This window comes from Sceloporus occidentalis, unplaced genomic scaffold (genome assembly GCF_023333645.1).
Source record: "Sceloporus occidentalis isolate IW3139 unplaced genomic scaffold, rSceOcc1.0.p SCAF_127, whole genome shotgun sequence".
In the NCBI taxonomy this organism is placed as follows: Eukaryota; Metazoa; Chordata; class Lepidosauria; order Squamata; family Phrynosomatidae; genus Sceloporus; species Sceloporus occidentalis.
Genome location: NW_028317107.1, coordinates 607,090 through 622,041, shown reverse-complemented (window position 1 = coordinate 622,041; position 14,952 = coordinate 607,090). Strand labels below are relative to the sequence as shown.

The following is a 14,952-nucleotide window of genomic DNA, read 5'->3' as shown; positions in this document are numbered from 1 at the left end:
AAAATATAATATTTAATAATTTTATAATGTTATATAATATTTAATAATTTTATAATAGTCTTCATGATGTAGATATGTATGTATGATGTATATATATATCTATATAATAATTATTTTGTTTCAAAGAATAGAAGGAATGTTCATTTTAGTATGACAACAGACACCCAAAGAATATCCATAAACTTCCAAAACCCCCCAAAAATACATATATATATATCAAAGCTGCTTGGGGGGACCCCAAGAACAATGTTTATTGGCTACTGGAATGTTAAGTGAAAATAATATACAGTATAAATAATTTAAAAAAAAAAAAAAAATACGAGCTCCTTGAGAATTACAAGTTAAGTTCAGAAATGGGGGAAAGGGCAAGTTCTGAATGCCCCCAGCGGAGTGTTTAACCATTGTCCTGTCAGGACACATACCTGGCCTCCGAGGGATTTGTTGGCCGTCTCCATGTGTCTTTTATTGGAATCCATTAATATGAGAGTCAGGTTCGCCAGCTGATTACAGCGAGCGCAATGCTCTTTCCAACCCAAAGGCCACGTTCTAATGAGAGTCCGGTGCTGTAAGAGGCCCAATTAGCATGCAGCCGCTTCACCTCCGCGTGCCGCGTTTAAAGGTATGCCCTATGAATTGTTCATTAGGATTAATCCCCGCGGTGCGTTGCGCCTGGACCCTGTGGTTGCCAATGCGCTGCGCGCTCCTCCGGCACTCGGTGGAAAGTTTTTTTGGGGGGAATTAACCCATTGCATGTTGGATAAATGCATCAGAGCTGCACTAAACAAACATAAACCGATTCGGTACCAGCAGTAAGGTTGTAGGAGCGTTGTTCCGGCGTGTATGCACGTTATTTCCATGCTTCAGGGACGGGGTATTGACCCTTTTTAATGTTAAAGATCTGATAAAGCTATATATTGATGGAGAATATCATTAGCTGTGGGAAGACGTTCCGGCTCAGATGCTAAATGCCTGTATCGTAAGCTCTTTCAAAGGCAATGTCCTTGCCCCACCCATAACACCCCCCCTATAGTCAATGTTGCCCCTACCCCATGGTTAGCCTTTACCCCAGTCAGGCTTCACACCATCCTAGCCAACATACAGAGGCGATAGGAAAGAGCGCCCCCCCCGGTATACTCAGGGAAATAGCGTCCAAAGTATTATACTTCGCTACTTCACTGGCAGCCTCAATAGTTGGGCTCAAAGGACGCCACTTGAGCCTTAAAGGCAAAAATGCAAGAGCAAACGTTATTAGAAATGCCCCTTTCCCTCCCAGCGATCAAGAAGTGGAAAACTGGAATGATATTTGGGTATTGGATGGAGCAACGACTGCATTTTAGCGCTGGGTTATTAATGCAAACAACCCCAAAACTCGGTCATTACCCACCCGCATGCGTCTGTTCAGTGCCTGCTGCCCCCCTGGCTGGTATTGGAGTTAACGGTGCGGGGAAAAAGGTATTAAAAAAAACAACAACCTTTTATATTCAGCCAGCAAGTGTATAGATCAAGAAGACATTTAAATGAATTTGCATATGGTACTGCAGAAAAAATAACTCATTTGCATATGGTACCATGTGGTATTCATATGCCTTTTCCAGCACAATGTATAGGAGGTTTGTGGAGAGATTAAGGTCCGATATGATGTCATGACCAGATCCAGTGCCTTACATCATAGACAGGTTTGATTGGCCCCGCTGGGTACCCGATTAGGTACCCTGTCAGAGCGACTCCATTTCTCCTGGGTTCTGTTATCGCATTGAAGGTAACGAGCCCAGCGTCTCCTCCGTGTGTAGCGGTTAGGGAAACCTGCTCGCGTTCATTGAATCCTCTTGTTAAGCAACACCCGTGCCTGTTAACACCGCCGCTTCATTAATTACCCCTCGTCAGCCCAACCCCGGCAAGCGAAACACACTCGCTATCAAAGAGCAGCTTCAAAGATCACCAAAGCTGTCTCTGGGGTAATTTCTGATCCCTGCTTCCCTACCACTTCAAAGGCGAGCGCCGCGCAAGTTTGGGAGGGGGAGCCGCGATGGGGAGGGGGGTGGAATTTGATTTCTATAATAGGGGCTGGCACTATCCCCGTTTGATATCAGATGCAAAGAAGGTTGCGATTCAATATCGACTTTGAAATCATTCGGACGACCTTCAGAGCCGGCTTCGCTTGTCCCCTGTCTGCTGCTACAAGCAATGCGGGAGGTAGTCGGGGGCTGAAGTTCTGTGATTTGGGAAGAAAATAACCAATTTATATACATTATCTATATATATAATATGATATGATATGTCTTTCTTAACTTATGTGAAGCCGCTTTGTAGCCCCGCACCTTATATTTGCCGGTTTGTTGTCGGTTTTTATGTACATCGTATTAGTCGGTAAACATCTTTGCACAATATCTTTAATGCATATGGTAGCTGAGGAGTCCCTTTAAATTTTCGTGATGATCCCCTTTGTGATACGTGGTGGGGATTCTGCAGGAACTGACCCCCCCCCCCCCCGTAAGCATTTGCCCCGTAAGCATTTGCCCCGTCTCACCCCCAGCTACTTGCTGTACAGGAGATGTCATCTGCTGACCGTATCTCCTGCCGCGTGACGTACTTCCCAGTCCTGTCTCGGTGAGAGTTCTGGGGAGAAAAGGGGGTCTAACAAGACTCCAGATTCTCAGGAAAGCTCTCTCATTCATTTCAATGGATTGGATGCTTCAGAGGAGGCGTTCCGCTGCAGCATGGAAGCTGCAGCTTCTTCAAAATGTTTATTTGCTCCTTTTATCAATGCATATTTAAGTATTTATAAAGTAATTATGCACTCATTGTTCAGGAGGCTGTCTGGGACGCTGGAGTGTCCCTTTAGTCAATAGAGCATAAAAAGTAGTCTGTAATCATGGCTGTCCAACCTAGTCCTCGAGGGTTCTATACATTCATGTGACTGGGTAAAGTAGGCCGTTTGTTTGAAAATCTTCATGTCTGTCTTTAAAGTACCTTCGCTGACCCTCTGTTTTGTGTGTTTGCTTTGCAGCTGGACATTTGGTCAAAATCCAGTTATCAAGTCTTTCAAAAGGTAAGTTGAGCTCTGTCTCTACTTACACAGCCGGTAATGATCTGTCTCCCAGGGGCTCATCGATGAACCAGCAGGTCCTAGCGGTGGCAACTTGTCCCTCCTGACTTGCCTTGCATCTCTGAGCTTCTTGGTTTTATTATCTGGGGAAGCTGGAGATACTCTGTTGCCATGAATTGTCCCCTGGCTTTGAGTTGGTTGTACCTCCGAGATTGACCAAGTCGGTAAAGTAAATGGTTTGATGAATACCTGGAGGTTATACATTTTTGCTCATAGTGAATAGATCTCTTTGATGTTCTTTGAATGTAGCTATAAGTAGAGCTTAGAAGGACTCAACGCCACATAGGTGGACTCAACACTCGGCTCCTGCCTTAGGGACACATGTATTTGGAGTTGCTGCATATGAACTTTAGAGCTGTACATGCTACGTCGAGTTATCACGCGGGAGGACGATGGTACTCGAAGGGCAAGTGTGGTCCGGCATATTCACAGACTCACCAGAACATTGCTAGATGGACCTTTGCCTCAGCTCAGTTCTAGGTCCACCTCGGCCGATCCTAAGCGCCTGTACCGAGCCACACCACAAATTTATCATGGACTTCCACAGGTTTGTTCTCTAAGCGACAGGCGTAGGCAAGGGTGCCGTTGAGACGTCCCTAACACTCAGAAGGTAAGTACTGAGTCTGGCTTACAGGAACTCCGTTTGAAGGCACGGGTGAGCGCGGACGCTTTGGAGCCTTCGCAAGCCTTCAGCTGAAGAAGGGTTAGGCCTTTGACGGTTAAAGGGGTTAAATGAACATCCTTGCCTGCCCTTGTCTGGCCCTCCGAGACGCATCAGAATAATTATAATTCATCTGCTTTGGCAGGATGCAGTAAGACAAACACTGCCGAATTAACCTTAATAATGCTTTGTCGATACGGAACTCGTTTAATTAATGAAAAAGAAAAAAAAAAAAAATATATATATATATATATATATATAGAATTAACTCCTTTAACTCCTGGCTGGTGTGTAGACTGAGCATAATGGGGGTTGTAGTACCATAGTTAAAGAGATAGCTGCTACCTCTGCTGGTTACTTTGTTGCCAACAGAATGCTCGCTAGTCCTCCAACAGACCCACCGGGGAGCCATAGTCTTCTAGCCACGACGGACCGGCACACTAGGCTCCTGCTTGTCACCCCTTTTCCCTGCCAGTCCCCACTGCAATCATCGTCGCATTAACCCCCGCATGGAACTAGATCGCTCGTCGTAAGGCTGACACAGCTGTCGGGAGATGGAGATGAGCGTCCTGCAGAGACGACCTTCCCAAAGCGGGGAGACCTCTACCCTGCGGTCTCGCCACGCAGACCCGAGATGAATCCGCTCGGCTTTTCATTTCCCGAATAAGCGCTGTATCAGCAAGGCTGCCTTTTTAGCGACGCTTGCCTATTCTACAGCGGTCCTGCCAGAGGGGTCTACGATACTTTGCTTTCATGGCTGGCTGTGTTAGATGCATCATTCTAACAATGATTTGCCAATGTATCCATAATTACAAGAGGGGGGGGGTAGCGTTCCGAGCTCCCATTTACTTTTTAGACGAAAAGTCGTGGTCCTTTTTTTTATTTGTATCTATTTGTTTAGGGAATGTCTTCTTCACCGGTCCAGGTCCTTCAGTAAATTGGCCGGATAGCCAATAGCTGGACGGTCTCACTGGAAATCGCATTGAAATGTAACGTTGGTTAGCCTATGCCAGGGGTGCTCAAACTGCGGCCCTCCAGCTGCTGCAGGACTACATCTCCCATACTCCTCAGCCAGCCCCTTAGCTGAAGGAGCATTATGGGAGATGTAGTCCTGCAGCAGCTGGAGGGCCGCAGTTTGAGCATCCCTGGCCTATGCTGATCGTAAGGTTTAACCCCTGAGCGTGAGCGATTGTCCTCGTCTGATTGTCTACTGGAACCATGCATCTCTTGTAGTCTTTCAGCACCCAAAGCATCACTAGATGCAGCTAGCATGGGTTAGAGGATCCTTGTGGCCTGTAATACCGTCTCATTGTGGATATCACCGTCTTAGCGTCTTTGAGTCCGATACAAAGCCGGACCCCTTGACTACTAATTTGTGGACTCTGCATCACATTACACCCTCTGGCGCGGTCTTGAACTTCACTCCAGGAAGCAGAGCCTTGCCTTCAAAGTTTCCCTTTGTGCCGAGCGATCCTAAATCGGATGGGCATTGTCTGTTACAATAGAAGCTGGCAATAAAAGACCGTTTTATTCTCAAAGGGAAGCGACACAATAGACTGAGGGGAGAAGAAAAGCTTCCCCGCGGACTGTGGGAAAGCAAACTCAATTTCTCTCTCCTTTTTTTAATGTGGCATTTAAACTCTTCCAATGAATGCGTTTTGGTTTGGAGAGACCATACTAGGAGATCCTACTTACCTAGCCCTCCTCGGAGAAAAGTAGCGGAGAAGAAGCGAGCGCGTCCTTTCTTATGAGGAGCTCCAGGTGGCTGGCTGAGAATTGAATAGGGGATACGGACAAGAAAAACACAACGGCTGCGTCACGCGGAGCTTCGAGAAGCCGCACAAAGGCTCGAGATGCCTGCAAATGCTCCATTGGAAAGGTGGCCTGATTAATGCTTCGGATGTAGAGTTTAACCCTTTCTGTGGCAAATGAATACCTTCTCGGCTCACCTTTAGAAGTGGGATTTTTGTCAGTATGAAGGTTTCCAGGTTTTCGTGCCACGCTCGCCATCAAACACGGATATAGAGTCGTCATTTCATAAATCTATATAGTATATATGGTAAAATGGTCCCTATAGGCTGCCGGCTGTCAGTATATCCTTATGTTATGTTATATTCCTTTAGCAGGTTAGCCATTTCTTCTGCTGCTAACATACTTATCTTACTGCAAAGCGCTATGTTTGCGCATGGACACTTCTGGGATCTGTGAGACGCTTAACATAACCCTGATTAGCCTGATTCTCTTCTATTAGACTTGCCCGCGGCCACGACTAAATGCTTCCAATAATGGCCCTTTTGGGAAAAATGAGCAGTGAGGACATAACGATATTCCGAATGAAGTCACCTGTATTCAAGCAGGGATTTTTAGCCGTGATACAGCATTTAAGTAAGAAAGAAAAGCCCCAGACTAATCTGGGAATCTGCCCATTTCCCCCCCGAGTTTGTAATCAAAACTTTGACATCCCGCGTCAGGCTTCTAACTTGAGATCCTGACCCCTTGCTATAGACTTTCTCCCTTTTTATTCTTCGCGTCGTTTCCCTTGACGTTACTTTGATGTTGTGAAGCGAGTTCGCTACACATCCTCTCCTGCACAATGTTACATTTCAGACACGCGTGTACAGTGTGCATTATTTGTGTCTTGCCTTGTGGTTGATGAGTTCCCAAAGTCTGCACTCGGAAGGCGCTCATGGAGCGTTGTTTGCCACAGCAGTTTGTGTAATGTATGAAAATGTATTCTCATCAATAATGTGTGAGTGCGCTAAGGCGGTGCCGAATGAATGCATTCATGAGCCAGATAGATTACGCCATCGACGATGACTTCTCAAGGTTAACGCAGGCACAAACTTCATGGCCCTCCACAAATCTACCTCGCTGTCCTTCCCAGAAGGCTTAGGCTGAAACTAATGGGCTTTGGGATGTTTGGAACTTTATCAGTTTTACTTTACCCGGCCACCTCTTATCCCATAGATCAGGGGTCCTCAAACTACGGCCCGCAGGCCACATGCGGCCCGCGGAGCGCATTTACCCGGCCCGCCGGGTGTTTTTGCCTCAGGACATCCATGTGTTCCGAAAGATGCTTTCGGAACGCAAGGATGCCTCTGTGAAGTCCCCGCGGCACGCGTTTACTTTAAAAACGCGGGGACCGCCGGGAGCAGGCGCACGCAGCGACGTCACTGACGTCCCGTGCGTGCACCCATGGCAACCGAGTGCCGCAATATGCCGGCATATTGCGGCGCTCAGCAGTGAAACAGCCGGCACCAGCAAGCGGCTTTTAAACACTGATGCGGAGGAGAGAGAGGGGCGCCTAGCAACCGCTCGGCGCCCCTCGTTCTCCCCCGCATCCAAAAAAAGAAGACAGCCTTTAAAAGCCGCTCGCTGGTGCCCGCTGCGAAATATGACGTCATATTACGGCGCTCAGCAGTGAAGCAGCGGGCACCAGCGAGCGGTGCAGGAAGAAAGAAGCATCGTCCTCCCGTCGCTGGACTTCAAGGTGAGGAGGAGGAGGGGGGGGGATATATAATGAGTAAGGGGGGAGAGGATATATAGTGGGTAAGGGGGGAGAGGACATATAGTGGGTAAGGGGGAGGGGATATATAGTGGCTAGGGGGGGAGGGTATATAGTGGGTGGGGGGATATATAGTGGCCTGGGGGGGAGGGTATATTTGTTGATTTAACTTTACTTGTTCTTCATTTTAAATATTGTATTTATTCCCGTTTTGTTTCTTCACTTCAAAATAAGAAATATGCAGTGTGCATAGGTATTTGTTCATAGTTTTTTTTTTTTTAACTATAGTCCGGCCCTCCAACGGTCTGAGGGACCGTGAACTGGCCCCCTGTTTAAAAAGTTTGAGGACCCCTGCCACAGATCCTTTAGGTCATAATATTCCAAAGTAGCTATACACCAAAGGGGATCTTCAATGGGAAAGACGGTCAACCAAACCCTAAACGGGGGTCCTCTGATTCATATTAAGCACCGAATCAAGGAGATAAGAAAAATGGCGATAGCTGTATCAGCCAGAGAGGAATATGGAATCTTTCGAAGCCGAGGCCCCGAGAACTTTACGTATCTTTCATTTCTGATACATTTTGTTTTGTCGGACGTCTCCAGTTAGTGGTTTGGTCCACCTGGGGCTGCTGCAGCCGTTATCAGTCAGCCCAGTGAAAGACGTTTGAACTCTTTAAGCTTTACAGATGTTTACGAGCCATGGGGAGACGTCCTAAACATTCCAATTTCACAAGTTGGCAAACTTTATTTGGTAGGTTGTGCTTTTTTCTCGGATAAATCATTAAAGGACAAAAGCCCAACTCACCAAAAGTAAATCATTCATAAGTCTTGCGAGCAGGGCTCTCTCCACCAAATGTATCGGTTTGTCTTAGTCTGTCAATTCTTGTCTTGTCATATCCCTTGAATTTATGTATTGTATTAAGCGCTGCGTAAACTGTTGGCGCTATATAAATAAAAGATAATAATAATAATAATAAAGTCTTTAAAGGGCATTCTGTATCTTGTGTGGAGGAGAAAGGAAACACATATATATATATTTTATTTTTTTTATTATTTTGAGTTATTTGTCGTCCTGAAGGATCCAAACATATTTGGGAAAAGTTCATTTTGAGTTTAGCTTGCGGCGATTTCAGACAAACGCTCAAAAAAGAACCATCAGGAACACATCTTACTCGAGACGGCATCTGACTGCTGCGATGATAAACGCATTACTTGTTTTGGTGTCCGTTGGTCTATATTCTTCCCCGGTTTCTTCCAAAGCCACATATCTATACATTTTTACCTGTTTGTTTCTTATTTTTCTCTCCAGTAACATTTTCTTCTTTCTCTATAAATCTCAATTATTTTTTTTTTAGTGCTCAAACATCTGTTTTTATATTTTTTATACATATGTCGTGTGTCTGATTTGACATTGATCGCTTTGTTGTCTTGTGTGTCCCGATTCTCCCTGTTTTTCTCTCGGATTGACAGAGCGGGCTTGGATTTCACCGCGTGAAATCCAGATACACGTAGCTGTGATCTTTAGACACGTTGAATAATTTTGAGTCGGGTGGCATTTTTCTGACTGTTCAGATCTCGCCGCTAATCATAACCAGCTAGAGTCGATGTGTCCCCAAAAAATATGATTGTTCTGTGCTATTCATGAGAAGGGGTCGACTCAAACGCTCTACAGGGTCTCTCAGCTTCTCCAGCCCCATGGTGGTCTGTGAAAAAATGTTTCAACCGGAGGTTGAGCTTCCGAGCCGAGTGTTTATTGAGGCCATTTGGAGATTAAGGTTCGGGAAATGATAACTTTTGAGATGCAGTCTTTCTCCGCGGGGCTGTAGGGGCCGTCAGACGGCCCATTTAACAGCGTACTGAACATACTGAATCTTTGTGGTTTGTTTCTCCTCGCAGGTGACGGACCACGCTACCACCGCCCTCTTACACTACCAGCTTCCTCAGATGCCGGATGTGGTTGTTAGGTCCTTCATGGTAAGCATAGATACGCAGTCACTCGGTTTATTCCGTTGAGTTGATAAACGTTCTGTAGATCCTTTCTAAGGAATCATTGTTGAGGTGTAGATCTTCTTTTTAGTGTAACTTAATATGGCCAGCAAAACTACCTAAATTTTGTGATTTTAAGTTTAATTATTTTGGAGATATTCACATAACGGAAGCTGAGATTGGTGGCAGGGTCAGCGTTATATGTTCCATTACCTGTCCTGAAGTTCTCTCCCTTCTCCTCCCCCCGCCCATTCAAAGGCTGCCTGAACCAATCAGCAGCAATCGGCAACTTAACAGAGGGAGAGATAATTACATAGGGGGGGAATAAGATCAGGAAGTGACGATATCTTCCTGTGTTATATATGTATCTATAATATATATAAATACATATTCTACTCCGTCTTCTCTTGGACCAATATGGCATAGTCCATTGTTTTTTAAAATATTATAAAGTAAGACTAATGAGAATAATCTTAGACTAAAGTGTGGGAAATTAAAATATGGAATTACGATTTGTGTTCAGGGGGAATGCATTTCTAGTTACACTTCCTGAACAGGAAGCTTGTGTAAATGTCACCAGGAAGCAAAGGGTACTGAGCAGAATTCCTCAGTCTTAATAAACAGGTTATTTCTTCTAGTATATTCTGAAGGGTTTAAAAGCCCCCCCCCCCCCACCCGGCTTCTCATACAATGTTTATTAGCACAAGGAGGGGAAGCTCCTTGATTGATCGTTGAAACCTCCCGCTGAGTTCTTGAACATAAACATCTGACAGACGCTCAATAAATGTGTCAATATCTTGGCCCCTTCGCCAATCAACCGTACAGCGAGGCTTCCCGCGTGCAGCAATGTCTTAATTACACGCAGAATTAATATTCTATAATCTCGTTGCAGTTTATGGAGCCACCGGCTAGACCAATGGCACCAACGCAAATAAATCAGAAATAGGACAAGGTTCATCAAATCTACTATCCAAAAACTAAGACAGTATCTCCAAAAACAAGCGTAGGGGTAAAACACGACGCGTGAAAACTCAGATATATAACATAAAGAGGAGAGGCTCTTAAAAATGGTGTCCTGGTGTTTTTAAGCTAGATGGCCCGATGATTACTCCGTGTGAAGTGCTGCACGATGGGATCTAGACATTAATTCCTGAGTCTGGACTATCCTTGAAAGTTAGGATTTCGGCAACTCACCCAATGGTTTCCATTATTGACCAATCATTGGACTTTGCTCTTCTCAGGACCTGGTCTTTGTTGGGTATCACCAAGCGTTATAAGACTTACGAGGGTTAACCTAATCCTGGGTGGGTTGTTGGCTGAAAAATCTCACCGCTGGTTGAGCCGATACAAATAGTATCTCGGACGCTATGGGATTTTTCCCAGACCTGTGAGGTCTCGTCTGTGGTCCTTGGTGTCTGCAAACTTATTTGAAGGCCATTGTTTCTGGCATATTGGAAGCCGTCAACCAAGTAGAGTTGATAACCATCATTGTATATTTACACCTATATATGATGCTTAAATACTAAGTAATATATGATTAAACCTGCTTCTGATTTGAGTGAAGACTGTCCTCTATAGTGAAACTAGGTGGCCCGTGCCAGCTTCCAGTCTTCTTCTCTTGGTGCCAACACTCCTAATTCAGATAGTGAACTAGACCACAAGTGGCCAGGCTTAATATATATATATATTTTATTTTTTATTATTTCTTTTTTTTTTATTTTTACATTTAAAATATTTAAAATTGTATTTATTTTTTTATGCAATTCTAGAAATCTCTTAATATTTCTGCTCCTTTTCTGATTTTTTTTTTTTTTTTCTTTTTAAATTCCCCTTAATTTGATTTAAGGCTCTATTGGAACCACAGGTCAGAATCTAAAACCAAGGCTTACATGTAAGGTAAAGAAGTTCCCGTTTACTGGGAAGGCGGTAGATAAAGAGGACACTATTCCAAATGTTCTAAATTCAGGCTTTAGTGAATAGACCCTTAGGTAATAGTAACTACTTCTATCGGCCCCCATAGAAGAACGCGTCTCAGCGGGGCTGCTAATCTGTACTCGTCGCCTGACACACATCTAGTTAATTCTTTGATTCATGTTACAATCAGGTATTGGCAGTTACTGCGGAGAGGAGACAGACGCATTTGTATCCATGTAGCCTGCCTCCTTTACTCCGCTCGTATCGACTGATGAAAATAAAACGTTACGGAGTAATATTCAACCTCTCTACAGATTTCCTCCGCTATTTTTATATTTTCATTTGTTTTCCGGTTGCGCAAATTTAATATCGTAATAATCTCATCTGTCAAACACCAAAGAAAAAGAAATATTTCAGTTTGCAGAAAAGTTCTCAAAACCACCGTCCTTTTATTATAATTTATTTTTTATTTTATTTTTTTATTCCGTTGAGATCGTTCGACCAGAATTTTGGTGGAGATTTTGTTTCTAAAAATGTGGTTGTACTTTAAGCGTTTATTTCTTCCCCCGAATCCGGCTTAGATTTTTTTTTTTTTCCAACTATTTCAGTTCCTTTTTAGCAAACTGTGAGTCTGAAACATAAAGGGGAAAGAATCGGTAGGGATTTCAAGGATGCCTGTGAGGGACAAAATGTGCCAGGGTTGCGTTTCTAAGGCTAAGGAAATATACCAAAAGAATTGTTTTAGTGCATACAGGTTTTTTTTTTGTTGTTTTTTTTAAATTTGAAGGAGAATTCAATTGGAGAGAAATAATTAGCGCCATATTGGTAACGACCTTTAAGAAAATAACATAGACCAATAAAGTGTTTCATAAAGCGGTGTAACGATATACCTGGAACCTGGGATTTAAGGATCTCAGTAGTTCCTGCCCCTCTGTGAACCCCATCCTGGATGATTTAGAAGGTGGCATCAGGGAGATCTTTGCCACCATTGCATGCACCCATTTCCTCTACCACCTAATGGAGACTGGGGGTTCTTCAGTTCGTGAAAACATTATTCTGTAGCGACTGCGACCCAACGGTTCTAATAACTGTCCTTGTGAAAACCATGGCTTGTCAGGAGGCCACAATATTCTGAAATGTCACCTGTATTCAAGCAGGGATTTCAGCTATGATACAGCAATGAGAAAAGGGATGCTCAGATGTAATGCAATCAGAGCAGAATGGTTCGCTCCAAACTTTGCAACCATGAGATTCTGCCCAGTCACCCCGAGACTGGGGTAGAAGCGCTGAGGCTCGGGGCAAACCATGGCCGTTCCCTGGCATGGAGATCCTTCAGATAATCCTAGAACGGGCGGAGGAGGACACCTGGACCACCACAGCCATAGCTCAGATCTCCCTTACCCTCAATGGGTTAATTCCACACCAGCCCCTTTAATTTTTCATTTAAAGAACTTGAAATAAGTCCGTCTATCGAGCCTTGGCATGCAGATTGATCCGAGCAGCATGGGTTGTTTAAATGCTCAACGCGCGCCGTGGCCCCTGCTGCACGATAACTCATTTATTCAAGACTTTTTCCTACCGTTCCAAGCTTTGAAGGCCGTCGGCGTCCTAAACATCTGATTTAACGTTAATTCGAGTTTAACTCTTCGGTTTACCTTCCGCGGCTACACGATTTGCCGTCCCTTTAAATAAAAGTATACAAAATATTTCCGGCTTATTGCCTCCCATCGCCGTTTCGCTGCTGTAGTGGAGTAATGGGAATTTGAAAGGAATATGTTCTTTCTGATGTTATCACTTTGAGGGCCTCCTCATTATTTCTCTAAAAAAAGATTGTTTATTTCTTTGCCGTTCTCTGATCAAGGAAACATAATCTGGGTTTAAATTACCTTTGCAGGAAGATTGGTACCAAAAATATTGCACATTAAACACGTATTTATAGTGCTATCCACCGTCCAGATCGGCTTCTTTTAATTTAATTTTTTTTGTAAGTTTAAGCTGTTTTTCTGTTGATAAAAACGGTATCTGCTAGCAGATGGGATGCTGATTTTAACAGAAGAAGAAAAAAAAAAGTATTTATCGCCAGCAAAGCCTTAAAATCGGCTGTTTTGTGACCTTGTGGAATGTTGCGTTGCTGTGAAGTCAGTACGGGGTCGTTTTTGGGTTCAAAACAAGTGTTTTGTTTTTTTGTTTTTCCCCCTTACTGGTAGAATTTGATGTCACGAGAGGTTTGCGAGTTCTTGACTTTCTTTACGTCTTCACCTTTTCTTTGCAGACTTGGTTAAGAAGTTATATCAAGCTGTTCCAAGCTCCGTGTCAACGGTGCGGGAAGTTTCTCCAGGACGGTCTGCCGCCCACGTGGAGAGACTTCCGTACCTTGGAAGCTTTTCACGATACCTGCCGGCAGTAGAACAGCAGAACGAGGATGGAATATGGAATTTTTCCGCTGAAAATTCTCAAATACTCTTTGGACAAACCTCCGACAATCGAAATGGATACAGAGAGCAATTCGTGCTATCTTGACCAGAGAACAAGGACCTTCAGAAGGAAAGATGTCCTCTCGGCGGACCGGGCTGGTCTAAAGCCGGAGACATCGGTTTTAATGTTTCTCTTGACCTGGGAACACCTCTGACATTTCGCGCTGACTCAGAACTGGGAATTAGGGAGAAGGTTAACAGTCGGAAGATCCGTTCTGTTATCTTTGCTGCCGTCGTGGTCTGCTCAAGTATCTGGTGACTATTTTAAAAAAAAATGGAATTTTGTATCTCCACTCTTTTTTTTTTTTTTATAATGAAAATGCCAGTAAATGTCTTTTTTTTCTATTTTTATTAAGTTCAAAGGTTTGTTAATAAATTAACTTTTCTAGAGTCAAACAATTGTAGAAAGGTCCATCGCGTCAGCTGTGCCGGAACAGAATATCAAACAAAACGCTTGGTAGGTTTATTAATGGATTTTAAAAAAGGAGAATGTAAAAATAAACATTGTTAATGTGACTTTTTTTTCTTTTGTTTTTTGTGTTTTATATTGACCAATTGCCACCATACTCGTGACGTTATAATTGAAGAATGAAGACTGTGTCTTTTTAGGATTTAAGAAGCCCGATCACACTTGTTTCTACAAACTCTTTATTCTAGAACTAAAACACTTATTATTTTACATTAATATTTAGGCTTTTTAGGTGTGGAAGCTGTTGTGTTCTCAGATAGTACATCGTAGACTTGATGTAGACATGATAGCGAGTACTTTATTAACAGAGTAATGGTCAAAATTGTCCGTGTTCCCTTATTCTCCCAAGTTGATAAGAGCTTCAGGTAAGTAATAAAACCGGTTTGCTGTCCAAAAGCCTCTGGATCCCAGGTGGTAGAGGGTAATACAGCGCTGGGATTTAAACATACATGGGATAGGCATACGGCTCCTGAATCTAAGACGAGACCAACGACTGATTAAGGTTTGAGTCTTTACAGCAAGAGATACAGGCAGACTAGACGGGGGCCGAATGGGGCCGATCTGCCGGCAGGTTCTATGTTCCTAATATTAACACCTGTGAAACATCGTTATTCTTTCCTCAATCTGTGTGTTGATTCTTCACATCCTTGAGGGTGTTTTGGCAAGAAGAAATCCTACTTCCCTGTTCCAACAGAGTTCATGGAAAGATCGCACACGAATCAGACTCTCATCTGTTTGTAGAGATAATTAGCTAGCGGTCCTTAGTCCGTCTACTCGCTAATTAAGCTTCTGTCTCGTGGACGGTGTTTCTCGTCCTTGGGTGTAGTTTGGAATTTT

At 43.8% G+C, this 14,952-nt stretch overlaps 1 protein-coding gene across 2 annotated transcripts in view; it reads left to right on the top strand.

Annotated features, from left to right (window-relative positions):
* LOC149281785 (mediator of RNA polymerase II transcription subunit 27) overlaps window positions 1-13,579 on the top strand; it is an 88,090-nt gene extending 74,511 nt beyond the window's left edge. For both annotated transcript variants that reach the window (XM_089498999.1, XM_089498998.1), the window contains 3 exons: window positions 3,008-3,049; window positions 9,169-9,246; window positions 13,445-13,579. In XM_089498999.1, coding sequence (XP_089355125.1) covers window positions 3,008-3,049; window positions 9,169-9,246; window positions 13,445-13,579 — 255 coding nt within the window. The remainder of the gene's footprint in view (window positions 1-3,007; window positions 3,050-9,168; window positions 9,247-13,444) is intronic.
* The last annotated feature ends 1,373 nt before the right edge of the window (window positions 13,580-14,952 follow it).